General features: G+C 40.5%; 1 protein-coding gene across 2 annotated transcripts in view; it reads left to right on the top strand.

Moving 5' to 3' along the window:
• Positions 1-254: 254 nt before the first annotated feature.
• The window catches only part of DNaseII (deoxyribonuclease II), a 39,517-nt gene continuing 22,350 nt past the window's right edge, over positions 255-17,421 (top strand). For both annotated transcript variants that reach the window (XR_012967355.1, XM_076203807.1), the window contains exons 1-6: positions 255-503; positions 6,472-6,570; positions 7,445-7,601; positions 9,904-10,138; positions 10,963-11,160; positions 13,951-14,056. Coding sequence is in view for 1 of the 2 variants with exons in the window: in XM_076203807.1 (XP_076059922.1) it covers positions 346-503; positions 6,472-6,570; positions 7,445-7,601; positions 9,904-10,138; positions 10,963-11,160; positions 13,951-14,056 (953 nt within the window). In the remaining variant the exon portion in view is untranslated. The remainder of the gene's footprint in view (positions 504-6,471; positions 6,571-7,444; positions 7,602-9,903; positions 10,139-10,962; positions 11,161-13,950; positions 14,057-17,421) is intronic.

Raw genomic sequence — 17,421 nt, 5'->3', positions numbered from 1 at the left:
TAGAATCACGAGTTTATGTGATTTCTCATGCATATATATGTATATATATATATATATATATATATATATATATATATAGTATATATATATATATATATATATATATATATACATATATATATATATATATATATATATATATATATATATATATGATAGCTCCAGCAATCTAATTAATGCGGTTTTACCCGATAATACCACATAGAACACGGCAAAATAGACTCTTGGAACTGTATGTCCTTTCGCTTGTATCGCGCCTGCGAAGAAACATGTAAATAAACAGCGAAGACCAAGTGACGAATCAGTTGGTCATGGCGTAGCCGCTTAGGTCGAACATAAACAAACATGAATCTTATGAAAGCAAATCCGTGGGTTGTGTGTATATGGATAATTGTAATGTTAGGTAGTTTTTGTTTCTGGAATTGCTACCATCGTGAAGACCCAGCCAGTGCAGATGTTAATTGGAGAGGTTGTAAAGATCACTTCGGAAATGCAGTGGACATGTAAGTTATCACATGACATTGACACTTCAATCTTCAAGAGTCCATATCTGTGCTCATAACGTTTGAAGTAAGCACCAATTTAGAAAAAAACCGTCAGCTACACAAGAATAACTGTCTTGATATATTGTATTATCATGTGTTGCTTTTGCAGCAGTAATTGCTTTATTATATTTGATTTATAGCTTCACATAATACTCGATCATTCAATGGGTAAATATTGTTTTGCAATTTGTAGTTTTTCAAACCTGTTTGGACAAAATAAAGGAGAGGATATCTTTTACTCATACATTTTTATCTCATAAAGGTTATCATTATCATGCTATATGTAATATGTTTGTATGAGGGGTTGATTATTGATAGATATGTGCATGATGTCTATAATTCCTGTGCATGTAAGAACAAATAAAGAAAATACATCTTGTAAATAGGTAATTTGTTTTGCTTATGTAATGCATATTGCATCCCCAGCATTCATTGTGATTAATAACTTCATTCCAGGAATTGTGCATCTTTGTACAGGAATTACCTGTGAATTTATTGTCTGACTGAACTAATCCAACCACCTATCTTATCCTGCCAACCTTGGCTATGTCAACCCAGTTGCCAGGCCCATCACTGTGCAACCCTCTCTTGTATAGCATGAATCCATAGAGCTTGATCCTGAAAGGTGATCATTAAAGTTTAGTTTACAAACTGGGTCTGCTAACGTTGAAACGGTCTCACTAAACGCCGACCAAAGTTGACCAACGCCGACCAAAACCACACAATGATGGTTTTTGCTCAAATGCATAATCTATGTATAAAAATAGCATGTGGTTGCATTATTTGACCTATTTTCTTTAAAATGTGTGATTTCCATGTAAAATCATCAAAGAGAAGTTACGTTTTTATCCTCTGCAAAATTACCAACCGGCAACCAACGTCGACCAAACCCAAACAATGACGGCTTTTGCTCAAATGTATAATTTCAAATAAAAATTAGCATATGGTTGCATTATTTGACCTATTTTCTTTAAAATGTGTGATTTCCATGTAAAATCATCAAAGAGAAGTTACGTTTTTATCCTCTGCAAAATTACCAACGTCGACCAAAACCACACAATGACGGTTTTTGCCCAAATGCATAATTTATATATAAAAAATAGCATATGGTTGCATTATTTGACCTATTTTCTTTCAAATGTGTGATTTCCATGTAAAATGATCAAAGAGAAGTTACGTTTTTGTCAGTTGAGCAAAAGCCGTCATTGTTTGGTGTTGGTTGCTGGTTGGTAATTTTGCAGAGGATAAAAACGTAACTTCTCTTTGATGATTTTACATGGAAATCACACATTTTAAAGAAAATAGGTCAAATAATGCAACCATATGCTAATTTATATATATAAATTATGCATTTGAGCAAAAACCATCATTGTGTGGTTTTGGTCGGCGTTAGTCGACTTTGGTCGGCGTTTAGTGAGACCCACGTTGAAAGGTCAAAGAGAAAGAGGGGATATGAGTGTAGTTATCATGTCTCTAAAGGGGGTAGACTTTATTCACAGAGGAGATCTCTTGGTACTTAGGGATGGTTATTGTTTAAAAGGTAATGAAAACAAATTTAGAAAGACAACATATCTAAAGGATGTGAATAAGTACAGGTATCCATGTAGATGGGCAAACATCAATAGACCCATTGGTTCTTACATGCATGAATACAGTACTTGGAATAACTTCAAATGTGATACAGTTCAATCTGAAACAATACCTGAATCAAAATATAATCATTAGATAAACCAAATTTGAACCTTACATAAATTTGAAGCTAGATATGACAAATTACAAAGCAAGAGAGAGAATCCTATGTGTGTTGCTCCTTTCCTATATTTGATCCCCAAATATCTCGCTTGGATGTAAACCAGTCTTTGGTGCTGATGATATGTGGAATGCTCCAGTAATTTGTTAGACAGGATGTTTATATTTCACTCAATTCATAAAAGGATAATAGTATTATTTGTAGGTGGTGCATTATTCTAAGATGTTACATGTCTCATAATTATTTTACAGTATTTTTTTTGTAAACTAGACCCTGATGTGTGCATTTGGTAAATCTCTATCAATTTTTGACAAGTGTGAAGTACTATCCATCATCTTAGCCCATAGAAGGCATATGGCTACTTTTATATTTTCTTTTTAGCCTTAAAAGGTTGAGAACTATTCAGGTTAATTCATGAAACCCCAAGAGTCACTTTAATGATTTTATTCTGGCCAGTCCTGGATAATTTAATGGAATGCAGAGGGACCTTGGGGTCTTAAAACTTAATTTTGATGAAGCCCAAATAGGCCAGGAACCCAAAAAAGCCATGGGCAAAGTTGAATAGAAACATTCATTTTCATCACAAGGTTAAGCTTTAAGAAGCAACATCAGCTGTAATAAGTAATTTGCAATGATTTATTGTACTGGTCTAGATCTGACATAAATGCAAAACAGAAGGCCCTTTCTCCCATATAAGGAGGAATGGCAGAATCAAAGTATGCACCCACCCATCACTCATTCCAAAACCCATTTGTTGTTCCTCCATCTTAGCTCCTTGTGGATGAAGGGTCACCCATTGCTTGGGTCAGAGGTAATGCAGCAGAACACTGCACTTCTACAGGAGGGCCTGACAGCCAAAGCTGATTCACCTCCATAACTTATTCCATAGATTTAAGTTGCTTACCTTATTGCAGATATTTATTTTATTATTTCATGTTACATTTTTGATAGTTCATGAGTGAAATTCTATTGTACATTATTTTTTTTCCTGTATAGAGGAAGTATTTTTGTTTTGCTTAGGATGAAATGATTCATGAATCAAAGAATATATATTGTACAACTTAGAATAAAATCTTCAAAGCCTGCAGCTTTTCTGAAAGACTGATATTCTAATACATACATACATCATACATATACCAAGGCTTTTTCCCCCTTCCAAGGGAGGTAGCCAAAAAGGGAAAGGCATAAAAACACTCCCACCCATTTCATCCCTAAATACCCTCCACACCCCTCCCACCCTTCCTCTCATCTGAGTAACTCCTGGATGACGGGTCATCCCTGCACCCTGCCCACCGCCCTGGGTCAGAAGCAGTGTCGCAAGACACAGTACATCCACAGCAAGGCCGCTTCATTTAATCAGCGACCCCCCCTCTCCGTCCCCCTTTGCATATAAGGCGAGGACGGGGAGAAATCCCTTCGGGCTGCGTCAAAAATTTACTCACACATACTACCCCACCCCCCACCCCCCCGCCCATTCCTCCTCATGCAGTCACAACATCATCCATATACAACCATTCTCCACTCACCTCTGTCTTCCGTCCTCTCCCTTCCTTCCTCAACAGACATTCCCCTCTTCCCCAAAGCCCCCTTCACCCCATCCATCCACCTCATCCTAGGACGTCCCCTCATGTTCACTCCCTCCACATCTGCCTTCCATACCTCTTTTACTAGTCTTTCTTCACTCATTCTTTCCATGTGTCCAAACCCTCCTAATATTCTTTCATCAACCCTATCCCAAATCCTTTTTCACCCCTGTTCTCCTCCTCACCTCCTCATTTCTCACTCTATCCAGCCTAGTAACCCCCACCATACTTCTCAGACACCTCATCTCAAACACATTCAAACTCCTTCTCTCTTCTTCTCTTATGTTCCACGTTTCTGCCCCATACAGTGCTGTTGGCACAATCACTCCTTCGCATCCATTCCCAAATGTCTATTCCTCATTACACTCTTTAAACCACCAAGGCATTTACTCGCTTCTCTCAATCTACATTCTACCTCCACCTTCACTCCACCTTTTCCTGCTACACTTGCACCCAAGTATCTAAAATTATCCACTTCCTCCAGTCGCTCTCCCTTAATGTTCACTTCCAGTCTACTGCCACTTTCACCCCTTGTACACCTCATCACCTTACTTTTACCCACATTTATCTTTAGCTTTCTTCTATCACATACTCTCCCAAACTCTGCCACCAGCTTCCTCAATCCCTCCTCTGACCCTGCCACAAGTGCAGTGTCGTCCGCAAACAACAGCTGGCTCACCTACCACTTTTCTCCATTTTCTTTAACCATCTCCAATCCCTGACTCACTACCCTAGCATTCACCTCTCGCACCACCCCATCCATGTATAAGTTGAACAGCCAGGGCGACATAACGCATCCTTGACGAAGTCCCACCTTTACTTCAAACCACTCACTCTCTCCATTTCTAATCCTAACACATGCTCTACTACTCTCATAAAAACTCTTGACAGCTCCCAAAAGCTTTCCTCCTATCCCATAAATCTGCATAACCTCCCACAGTGCCTTTCTGTCTACCCTATCATAAGCTTTTCCAGATCCATAAAAGCCCAAAAAACATCCTTCCCCTTTCCTATAGCTTTCTCACATATCTGTCTTACCACAAAGATCTGATCTACACAACCTCTACCCGTCCTAAATCCACACTGTTCCTCACCAATTACTCCTTCTGTTCCTCTCCTAATCCTCTCAATTAAGATCCTCCCATAAGCCTTCCCTACTACACTCAACAGGCTAATCCCTCTGAAATTACTACATTCACACTTGTCCCCTTTTCCCTTGTAAAGAGGAACTATACAGGCACTACTCCAGTCCTCCGGTACTCTACCCTTTCTCCAGCAAACATTAAATAACCTCACCAACCAGTCCACCATCACTGAACCTCCCTTTTTCAGACATTCTGCATGACATCCATCCAGACCAGGTGCCTTACCTGCTTTCATCATCTTTACAACTGCCTTCACCTCATCCTTCCTTATTTCTCCTCCATTCTCCTCACTCATCACTCTCATTTTCTTTGCATTTCCCACTGCAGCTATCTGTCCTTCCCTATCCTCCTTCACATTCAGCAACTCCCTAAAATATTCTGCCCATCTTCCCCTCACTGCCATCTCTTCCATTATCATCTCTCCATCTGTACCTTTTACCTTTTCTTCCCTACTTGATTCGCCTCCTCTTCCTCTCTTAATTTCTTTCCAAAACATCTTTTTATTACTTTCAAAATTTTCTGTCATACTCCTACCCCATTTCACATCTGCTCTCCTCTTTGCCTCCTTTACCTTTTGCTTTACTTCTCTTTTCTTTTCTTTGTACGTCTCATATGACTCCCCTGTCCTCTTTTGTAACCAATCTGTGAAAGCTCGCTTCTTCTCTTCTACAGCCTTCTTTGTTTCCTCATCCCACCATTCACTACCCTTCCTTCTATTTCCCCCTGTCCTTCTTGTTCCACACACCATCCTTGCACACTTTAAGACTCCCTCCTTGAACCATCCCCATTCCTCCTCCACACCCATCTCTGCTCTATCCTTTACTCCCTCCCACTCCTCCTTCAGCTTCTTTTCGTACTCCTTCTCCTTTTCCTTTTCATTCAAGGAGTTCACTCTAAGAACCTCCCTACCTTTTGTCCCTTTCCTCCTTCTCCATCTATCCTCCACTCTCAGCTTACCTTCCACCAAAAAATGATCTGATATTCCTCCACCCTCTCCCCTTAGCACATGTACATCCTTAACTCTTCCTATCATAATCCTATTTACCACTACATAATCCATTAGCGCTCTATCTACCACCCTTCCCTCCACCACCCTCTCCCATGTGTACTTATGCTTGACTGATATTCTAATAGCTTTGGTTTACTAATCAATGTATATGTTTTCTGGTAGGTTTATTGTGTGACAGTGGAAATGCTATTGGTATTGATTAAAAACAACATCAGATGGGAAAATAGCATAACTGTCTCTAGGTGACTTGGGGTAGATTCACTCTGGGAAGTTAGATTAACTAGTGACTGCAGTTGAGGAGCTGAATCCAACAAGGAGGTTAAATCAGTTAGGTAAAGTCAGTATTTATGATATGGAGTTAGAAATAAACAGAAGAATGCCCCATAATTTTTTATTGAACATTGTGATTATTGTTCATGATACAATTTCACTTTTTCAGGTTCATGATATACAAATTACCACACAACCACTCTTCCAGCAGCCCTACAACCCGTAATGGCACAGGATACATGTTCCTCACCCCAGAATCTGCTGACAGGTAGGAATTTGTGGTAGTTTAACGTTATTGTTGAACTAGTACAAGTTTGCTGGTTGAACAGTTTAGAGTGTCACTACTTGTGGCAATTCAAACCTTATTATCGATGAGTTGGACCAAGGGCATAGTTAATTAAATTTCACATTACAAAGTCCTCTGTAAGGGGCACTTGTCCTAACCTTCTGATAGGGTGAATTTGTAATGTTAAACTGAATCAATCGCATGTGTTTCAGTCATTCATCCAGTTAGTTCTGCTGTCTTGTGCAGGAGACCCAGGGTCCCAAAATATCAGACAATATTCCTTTTTTTGGTCCACAAGTCACTCATAATAAATTTTGTATTTCTGTCTGTATTGCATTTTTGGTTATGTAAATTTATATGTTCGCTATTCAGTGTGGAGTGTACATCTTGGGTAAATGGTGTATTTCTAGGCTGATTATGGATCAATACTGTTTTAGTGCTGCATGGTAACTTGATTAAAGATGAACTAATATGAGTTGTATGTCTGCAGGTGTTTTCTGAGCTTATGTCTGGTAATATTTATCTTAGTATTAATTTTTTCAGTTTGTGTGTTCAGTCAACTGTTGCCTCATTGTTTTGAAACAGTTTAATTTCACTTCTTAGGTTATATTCTCCTTTCAGCTCACTGGTTGAGTGGGTGAGGGTGTCATTACATGCAGCACAGGTCTAGATGATGGCAGTTCAAACAATGCCACTGGTGAATTGCACCAAGGGCATGGTTCATTAAATTGCATGCTACAAAGTCCTCTGTAAGGGGCACTGTCCTAGCCTCCTGATGAGGGGAGTTTGTGATGTTAAACCAAATCAATCATCATTCATATTTGAGTGTTCTAATTATATATATTTTGGATTTCAGGGTATATGTTCCAAACACAGAGAACATATATCATGACTTGTACTCACCAACTGCATCTGAGAGTGGATGGGTGATGAGTGATATTGGCATAGATGACTCCTCATCTTTTCCTGGCCAAACTCTTCATACGTTCTACACAGATCCTGTCTATCGTAAGGTATATTGAAATTATCTCTTTTGAGATATTGTCTTCTGTCATATAATTTCATTCTACATCATTGCTTCAGTCCTGTACTGGGGTAATGACTGCAGAATTGTATTTGATTGGAAAGTTAAATGCAGTCAATACTTTAGTTATTTTAGTGGCACCTCTGTAGACCTGAGTTGCACAGTATTCTTTTATGTTTAGAAACAAATCTTCAGTCATAAAAATACTGAACTATTTAAGTTTTACAGTGGTGAGAAATAGGTTTGATAGTTCAATAGCCTGGGTTTGATCCTGGTCTTGGTAAGTAAAATAGTTACCAATATATGTCCATCTATAAAGTGCCAGATCAAGCACACTATAATTGATCCCAGTTCATGTGGTCATGGTAGCATTGACTTTCCAAATGTCTGCTCATGGCTATGAAGTTGAATCATGTCTATGTAAGGAAGTAGAGTTGGATTTAATGGCAAGAAAAAGTGGCTTTTGGAGGGTGTCTTGGATGCACTGCACCATGTGGTAGGATGTTCACAAGTCACCTATAATATAATTTATAGTATGAATGGAGCTTTGGTACCTAATTGTCATGTAAGAATATGGATTAATAAGAACCACTAGAGAAACTTGTCAAATTGGCTAGATTTTTGTTTATGTTGTTTTGTATCTTTGTGGTGAGACAGATATGTGAGAAAGCTATAGGAAAAGGTAAGGATGTTTTTTGGTCTTTTATGGATCTGGAAAAGGCTTATGACAGGGTAGATAGGAAGGCACTGTGGGAGGTACTGCAGATATATGGGATAGGAGGAAAGCTGTTAAGAGCAGTCAAGAGTTTTTACGAGAGTAGTAGAGCTTGTGTTAGGATTAGAAATGGAGAGAGTGAATGGTTTGAGGTAAAGGTGGGACTTCATCAGGGATGTGTCATGTCACCCTGGCTGTTCAATCGTTACATGGATGGGGTGGTGCGAGAGGTGAATGCAAGGGTAGTGGGTCAGGGGTTGGAGATGATTAAAGAAAATGGAGAAAAGTGGGAGGTGAGCCAGTTGTTGTTTGCGGATGACACTGCACTTGTAGCAGGATCAGAGGAGGGATTGAGGAAGTTAGTGACAGAGTTTGAGAAGGTGTGTGAAAAAAGGAAGCTGAAGATAAATGTGGGTAAAAGTAAGGTGATGAGATGTACAAGGGGAGAGAGTGACAGTAGGCTGGAGGTGAGCATTAAGGGTGAAAGACTAGAGGAAATGGATAGTCTTAGATGTTTGGGTGCGAATGTGGCAGGAAAGGGAGGAGTGGGGGTGGAGGTAGAATATAGATTGAGAGAAGCGAGTAAATGCCTTGGTGGATTGAAAAGTGTAATGAGAAATAGACATCTGGGAATGGATGCTAAGAGGAGGTTATATGAAGGAGTGATTGTACCAACAGCATTGTACGGGGCAGAAACATGGAACATGAGAGAGGAAGAGAGAAGGAGTTTGAATGTGTTTGAGATGAAATGTCTGAGAAGTATGATAGGGGTTACTAGGGTAGGTAGAGTAAGAAAGGAGGAGGTGAGGAGGAGAACAGGGGTGGAAAGGGAACTGGGAGATAGGGTTGATGAAAGAGTATTAGGATGGTTTGGACACATGGAAAGAATGAGTGAAGAAAGATTAGTAAAAGAAGTGTGGAAGGCAGAGGTGGAAGGAGTGAATATGAGGGGGCGTCCTAGGATGAGATGGATGGATGGGGTGAAAGGGGCATTACAAAAGAGAGGAATGTCTGTGGAGGAAGGACGGGAGAGGACAGAAGATAGGGGTGAATGGAGAGGGGCTGTGTATAGATGATGCTGTGATGCATGAGGGGGAGTGGGTGGGGGATGGGGGGTGAGGAAGTATGTATGAGAAAAAAATTGATGCAGCCCGAAGGGATTTCTCCCCGTCTTCTCCTTTTCTGCATGAGGGGACGGAGAGGGGGGGTCGCCGAATTTATGAAGCAGCCTTGCTGTGGATGTGCTGTGTCTTGCGACACTGCTTCTGACCCAGGGCAGTGGAAAGGATGCAGGGATGACCCATCATCCAGGAGGTGCCAAGATAAGAGGGAGGGAGGAAGGTGGAGGGGAGTGGAATATATAGAAAATGGAATTAGTGGGAGTGGTTTCTATGCCTTTTTCTTTTTGGCTACCCCCCCATGTAGGGGGAAAAAGCCTTTGGTATATGTATGTATGTATGTGTTTTTGTATTGATGGTAAAAGAAAATTACTTTGTATTATAATAGAAAATGAAACTGTTATTGTACTTTGGTGTGATTATATATATATGTATATATATCTTACATTTTTTGACAGTCTGTAGCATACATTATGTATAATGATGAGTTTCCAAATGGGAGCAAAACCCTGGCTGAGGGGCACACTAAAGGAGTGGTTGTGCTAGGGTCAGAGGGTGGGTTCTGGCTGGTTCATTCTGTGCCAGAATACCCACCCTTTCCAGAAGATGGTTACTCCTACCCTTCCAGTGGACATGTGTTTGGGCAGAGCATGTTATGCTTAAGCTTATCTGAAGATCAAGCTGACATTATAGGTATTTCTAAATCATTCCCTATGATTTTTCCAATGCTAAATAATCATAAGGCAAACCTATAGTGTATCCATTGTGATAATGACAAAGTGATCATCATAGTTAGCCATGAATTATAATGCCATTACTCTCAAAGTAAGCTGATTAGGTTTGGAAGAGGGATCCTCACCATTTTCACACTTGTTATGTTATTACCTGCCTCCTGTACTGCTCCATTTACTGCCACATGTGACCTCAGCTTCTTAATACTCTTAATTTCCTTAAGGCTCTTACCTTTCATTCACATTGTACATCTCATCACCCTTCATTCACATTCATCTTGCCACCATCATCATTCTTTGTACATCTCATCAATTTTGCTCACATTCATTTATAGCTTTTCTTTCACATACCCTTCCAAACTCAGTCCCCAACTGCTATAATCTTTTCTCAGACTTAGTGACATCCATCCATCCATCCCACACTCATCTAACACAAATAACAATTGGTTCACTTCCCATGTATTCCATTCTCACCCACTAATTCCAAAGCTGCTGAGCACTTGCATCCTCCCTTACCACCTTGTCCATATGAATGTTGAATAACCATGATAACATAATGCTACCCTGATGCACCAGTGATACAGCCTCACATTAACTTTGAGGTTGTTGAAGGATCATTATTTAGAAATTTTGGATTAACCTCATTTGTCATTATCATAATGATTGAAAATTAGTATGAAAATAATATATATTGTGAATAACAGTTTTGCAGATTTAAGTTTTGATATAATGAAATTTATGTTGTATATGTAAAGAGATATTTATATATTTAAACTCTTTATATAGGTCGGCAGCTCATCTATAATAATCCATACATTTACTCATCACATATGCCTGATGAACTCAAGTCTAACTTTGTGTCACTGAAGATGGTAATGGATGGAGAAAAACCGAAGACAAGCCCTTTCTACAGAATGGCAAAAATAACTTCATCTGCGGGAGCAACTGTTATCTCTTTTGCCAAATACAAAAAGTTTAATGGGGGTAAGTATTCTATTAACCCCATAGAAGTGATGCCATATTAAGCTTTGCTGTGGCTAATATCAGGTAACCTTGTTCAACTTTTGAGTGGATCCTGGGTCCCTGTAATTTTTTTTAAATGAGGCCCAGATGTATTGATGAAATCATTTGGTGCAAATGTGTTATGTTGAAATAAACTAGATTTACTTTTATGTTGTCCTATCCTTCTGCAACATATTATTTAAGTTTACCCATTTATGATTATGGAATGCTCTTGGAATTTCATGAATGATGCAAAGTAGTAAAATGCATCATTTCATTTGACATAAATACATATCCTCGAAAGGCTCTATCCCCCATATAAAGAGGTTAGCGGTAGCTGAGTTAAAATGTATACTTACCCTTCACCCATCTCACTCAAAAGCTCATTTGATGTCCCTTCTCTCTTTGCTCCTTGTGAATGAAGGGTTATCCCTGTACCCTGCTTACTGCTCAGGTCTGAGGCAATACATCAAGACACCACACCTTTGTGGTAGGGCTTGACAGCTAAAGCAGGTTTAACATTCTCCCAACTCCTTCATTACATGGCAGTCTTCCCTCTCATCCTCTTAACCTCTTCACTCCGGGGCACATTGCAAGTCTGGCAGCATTAGCTGCCCGACGTGCGATATTGCGTCATAATAATTGCATTATAAAAAATAAAGTCAGTGCTCAATCGTTCATTCTCTTTCACCTGTGTATTTTGATAACCATAGAAAACTGATGAAGCCAGTTTAGAGAGAATGAAAATTACGTAGGTACGACTACAATAAACATAATCAAGATGGTGACATTGGCATCATCGAGTACCCACTTGCTCCTCATGCCACCTACGTAGGCGTCACCGTATGGAAGTGGTTAAGAATTTACAGAGCAGTTTTAGAAGAAATCCCTTCAGGCTGTATCTGTTCATAATTACTCTTTACTCACACTCGCTTGCCCTCTCCTTTCTATGCTTGACATACTCTTGCATTCAGAGCCCTTTTCATCCCATCCAGCAACTTCTTAGTCTTCCCCTCAAGTTTACTCCACCTTCCAAAATCTTTTTGCTAGTCCTTCTTTTTTGTTTTTTATGAAGTGGCAGGATCTGACTTGAAATTTAGTTTGCACCCTCTCCGCAGCACAAAAACTCCAATGGCATGTATGTAAAAGTATGTAAAGTTGTTTTGGGATAGGGATCCAGCCAAGCTGGTGGGGGAGATAGGCACCCTGCCCACTGGTCTCATGACAGAAGTGTATTCCATGACACCCATGGTCTGATGACAGGATTTGTCTGATGGCACAGTAACAGTATTTTAGTGAAGGGACACTAGCAGTATCATAGTGAAGGGGTTTATTTTTGTGATATGGTCACTTATAATCATGTTTATAAAGTGCATGTGGTGCTGTAAGAGGTATCAGATATTATGTGTATTTTCAGTTTCACTCTTGTTACATTTTGATAAATTTCTGATCCTATTTTGAGAGACCCAGGGCATTGGACACGATGCAGGGATGACCCATCCTCCAGGAGGTGCCAAGATAAGAGAGAGGGAAGAGGGTGGAGGGGAGGGGAGTATGTAGGGGATGGAATGGGTGGGAGTAGTTTCTATGCCTTTGTCTTTTGGCTACCTCCTGTGTAAGGTGGAAGAGAGCCTTTGGTATATGTATGTATGTATTTTGAGAGAAGCAATTAAATGACTTGGGGGGGGGGGTTAAAAAGTGTAATGAGAAAAAGACATTTGGGAATGGATGCTAAGAGGATGTATGGAGTGATTGTGCCAACAGCACTATATGGGGCAGAAACATGGACCATAAGGGAGGAAGAAAGGAGGAGTTTGAATGTGTTCGAGATGAGGTGTCTTAGAAGTATGATAGGGGTTACTAGGCTGATTAGAGCGAGAAACAAGGAGGTGAGGAGGAGAACGGGGATGGAAAGGGATTTGGGAGATAGGGTATTGGATAGTTTGGACACATGGAAAAAATGAGTGAAAAAAAAAAAATAGTAAAAGAAGTGTGGAAGGCAGAGGTAGAAGGAATGAACACGAGGGGGCAACCAAGGATGAGATGGCATTGGGAAAGAGGGGAATGTCTGTTGAGGAAGGAAGGAAGAAGACAGAAGATAGGGGTGAATGGAGAATGTTTGTGTATAGATGATGCTGTGATGCATAGAAGGGAGTGGGTGGGGGATCAGGGGTGAGGGAGGATGTGTGAAAAAATAATTTGATGCGGGCCGAAGAGATTTTCTTTCTCTTTATGAGGGGACAGAGAGTTGGGATTGCTGATTTAATAAAACTGCCTTACTATGGATGTGCTGTGTCTTGCGACACTGCTTCTGACCCAGGGCACTGGACAAGATGCAGGGATGACCTGTCATCCAGGAGGAGCCAAGAAAAGAGGGAAGGAAGGGTGGGGAATGGGAATGGAGTATGTGGGGTTAGAATGGGTGGGAGTAGATTTTATGCATTTGTTTTTTGGCTACCTCCCTTGTAAGGGGGAAAAAGCCTTTGGTATATGTATGTACATATGTTGGCAAATAATGTCATTTATTTAGGTAATGCATTTATCGTGAATTAACCCAAGCAAAATCTATATACCATAGTACTGAAGGTATTCATGATATTGACATATTATCACTTCCAGTGTATTCTTTGGTGTGAAATATAACAAAGAAAGTAAGACAGGATTGATACATATACCAATGTATATGTATCAATCCTGTCTTACCTTCTTTGTTATATTTCACACTAAAGACAGGATTGATAGAATTCTTAAATTCATTTTACTTTGTTACAGATTTGTACAGTAAACTGGTAGCTCCTGCTCTCCAAACAGCACTTCAGGTGGAGTCTTGGAGGAATGGGGTCAAGCCTGTGCCATCCACATGCAACCAGAAATATCCGTATGTATTATCTAAGTTCAAAGGAATACATACTCATGCCTTTGACTTTGGCTGCTTCCCATTTAAAGGGAAAAAAGCCCTTGGTATATGTATGTATATAAGACATCTTCAGAGTACAAAGAAAAAAACAATAGAAGATACATACATACATACATACATATACTAATGGCTTTTTCCCCTTTACAAGGGAGGTAGCCAAAGTCAAAAGCATAAATCCGCTCCCACCCATTTCATCCCCACATACTCCAACCCCATTCACCACCCCTTCCTCCCTCTTTTCTTGGCTCCTCCTGGATGATAGGTCATCCCTGCATCTTGCCCACTGCCCTGTGTCTGAAGCAGTGTAGCAAGACACAGCACATACACTTCAAACAAAGCCACTTCATTTAATAAATGACCATACTACTCAAGTTTCCTCATGCAGAAAAAGAGAAGACAGGGAGAAATCCCTTCATGCTGCATCAAAATATTCTTACATACTCCCTCAACCCCCATCCCCCACCCACTCCCTTCTATGCATCACAGCATCATCTATACACAACTCCTATCTTCTGTCTTCTCCTGTCCTTCCTCAACAGACATTCCCATCTTTTCCAATGCCCCTTTTACTCCATTCATCCATCTCATCCTTGGTTGCCCCCTCATCTTCACTCCCTCCACCTCTGCCTTTCACACCTCTTTTATTAATCTTTCTTCACTCATTCTTTCCATGTGTCCAAACCATCATAATACTCTTTCATCAACCCTATCTCCCAATTCCCTTTCCACCCATGCTCTCTTCCTCACCTCCTTGTTTCTCACTCTCATGTAATTCCATGTTTCTGCCCCATACAGTGGTGTTAGCACAATCACTCCTTCATACAATCTCCTTGTAGCATCCATTCCCAAATGTCTATTTCTCAATGCACATTTTAATCCCCCAAGGCATTTACTTGCTCCTCTCAATCTACATTCTACCTCTGCCTCCACTCCTTCCTTTCCTGCCACATTTGTACCCAAATATTTAAAGCTACCCATTTCCTCCAGTCTCTCTCCCTTAATACTTACTTCCAATTTGCATCCACATCTTATCACCTTTTACCCACATTTATCTTCAACTTCCTTCTTTTGCACACCTTCCCAAACTCCATCACTAACTTCCTTAATCCCTCCTCTGATCCTTCTACAAGTGCAGTGTCATCAGCAAACAACAATTGCCTGAGAAGTATGGCTGGATAGAGTGAGAAAGAAGGAAGTGAGGATGAGAGCGGGGATGAAAAGGGAGTTGTTGTTGTTGTTGTTGTTGTCGTTCCCTAGACTGTCTGTCCGAGCAGTCCCCTCTCCCCAAGGAAGGCCACAGCCGAAACTGGGTTTTCCCACAAATCCTTTATAGAGTGTATGTTGTGTTGTTTGCGTGCATGATTGTGTATAATGCAGTCTTCCATTATGTGTTGTATGGTATGGGGTGAAGTGTTACATCCTGGGCAGCTGTTCACAACACGGTCGTCCAGCCTCTTCTGGTAGCTTAGAAGTGCTGGGTGGTGACCGCATCGCAGTCTGGCCAAGTGGACTCTGTCCTTTCGTGGGAGAGAGGATTCAGAAGGGTGGATATCAGGGGGTCTGGCATGCAGCAGTGTGTTGTCTTTCAGTGTGTTAATGGAGCGGTGAGTGATATGATTATGAATATGTTTCCGGAGGCTGGTATTTGGTGGTTGTGGAGGAAGAGAAGAGAGTATCTGTGTGTGATACAGGTCTTTGGGTGTAGTTTTAATGTTTCTTGGTGTGTGTGGGTGTTCTGCTATGTAGTGTAGCGGGTGTGATGTGTTTGTGGTGGCTGCAGCAAGTGTTTGTGTGCCTCTCATGTCGAGGTGGTCCTTGACTTTGAGGACTTTTGTTTCATGGTGTAAATGGTCTGTAGGTGATGTATTTGTGCAGCCTGTAATTGTTTTTAGGGCTTTGTTTTGTATGATTTGAAGGGTGTTGTGGTGTGTCTCACTGAGATTAGGAGCCCATGCAGGACTCGCATAATTCATCACTGAGCGTATGCATTGTTTGTATATTGTTATATTAGTTTCTTTGTTTTGTCCAAATGTTGTTCCTGTGATTGACTTAAGTGCGTTAAGTCTAGGTGTGCATTTGTTTTTTATGTTTGTGAGGTGTTGTTTGAAAGACATGGATGTATCGTATGTTACACCAAGAATTTTCGGTGTGTTTGTGTGTGGTATTAGAGTGTTGTTGATGTAGAGATGAGGTATGTATTTGTGTTCTTTTGTCCAGTTGGTGAGAAGTGTTGCTGTAGATTTGGTTGGAGCTATTTTGAGTCTGTTTGTGATGAACCATGTGTTGAGTGTGTCAAGGTAAGGCTGGATTATTTCTGCAGCTTTGTCTGTGTTACGATGTGTGCATGTGATTGTTATGTCGTCTGCGTAGGAAGAGATTTGTATTTCTGAGGTGTCTGGCGTGGGTAAGTCATGCATGTATAGATTAAATAATGTGGGGGATAGAACTGAGCCCTGTGGTACTCCATTCTTAATGTTTCTGATGTGCGATGATTGGCCATTATATGACACATGAGCATTCCTGCCTGCCAGATAATTGGCCAGCCATCTTTTGGTGTTATTGTGCATGTCTGTGTTATATATTTTATTTGTTAGGTTGTGGCGGGGGATAGCATCAAAAGCTTTACTAATGTCCAATGTTATAAGAAGTGTTCTGTGGTGGGGCCTATCTGAATTGATGCCATCAAAAATTCTTTGTGTGAGGTTTGTCAGAAGAGTGTTTGTGGAGTGTAGTGGCCTAAAGCCGTGTTGTGAATCAGCAAGGGGAATATATGGTGTGACAAGTTTAAGTATTAGGCGTTCAATGACTTTAGAGGGGGTGCAGAGAAGTGTGATTGGGCGGTGCGATGTTGGGATTGTTGGGTCTTTGTTCGGTTTTGGAATGGTGATTATTTTACCATGCTTCCAGATGTCGGGTATAGTCTTGTGTGAATAGCTGTAGTTTGCAATGTTTGTGAGTGCGTGTATACCTTGTGGTCCAATGTGTTTTAGGTGGATGTTGCTTATGTTATCAGGGCCACAGGCAGATGAGTGCTTGAGATTATGCATTATGAGTTTTGTCTGACTGTCTATGAAGGGTGTATAGTCTGAGTCTGTGGGGAAGTCTTTCTTACGTCGAATGGTGCGTCGGTCGTCAGGGTGAGATGTAAGATGGCTCGTCTGTGCAAAATGACGTATGAGTGCGTTTGCTTGTTGTCTGTTTGAGGGTAGATTATCTGTTGTTGTGATTATTGCTGCGTGAGAGCGTGTAGTGTTAGTGTTGGATAGTGTGATGCTGTTGAGTGTTTTGTACAATTTGCTGGTGTTTGTTTTGTGATCAAGTGTATT

Source organism: Oratosquilla oratoria, chromosome 20 (genome assembly GCF_046742065.1).
Source record: "Oratosquilla oratoria isolate Oo_2021 chromosome 20, ASM4674206v1, whole genome shotgun sequence".
Classification (NCBI taxonomy): Eukaryota; Metazoa; Arthropoda; class Malacostraca; order Stomatopoda; family Squillidae; genus Oratosquilla; species Oratosquilla oratoria.
Note: the sequence above shows the minus strand (reverse complement) of the source record. Positions and strands in the feature narration are given on the sequence as shown.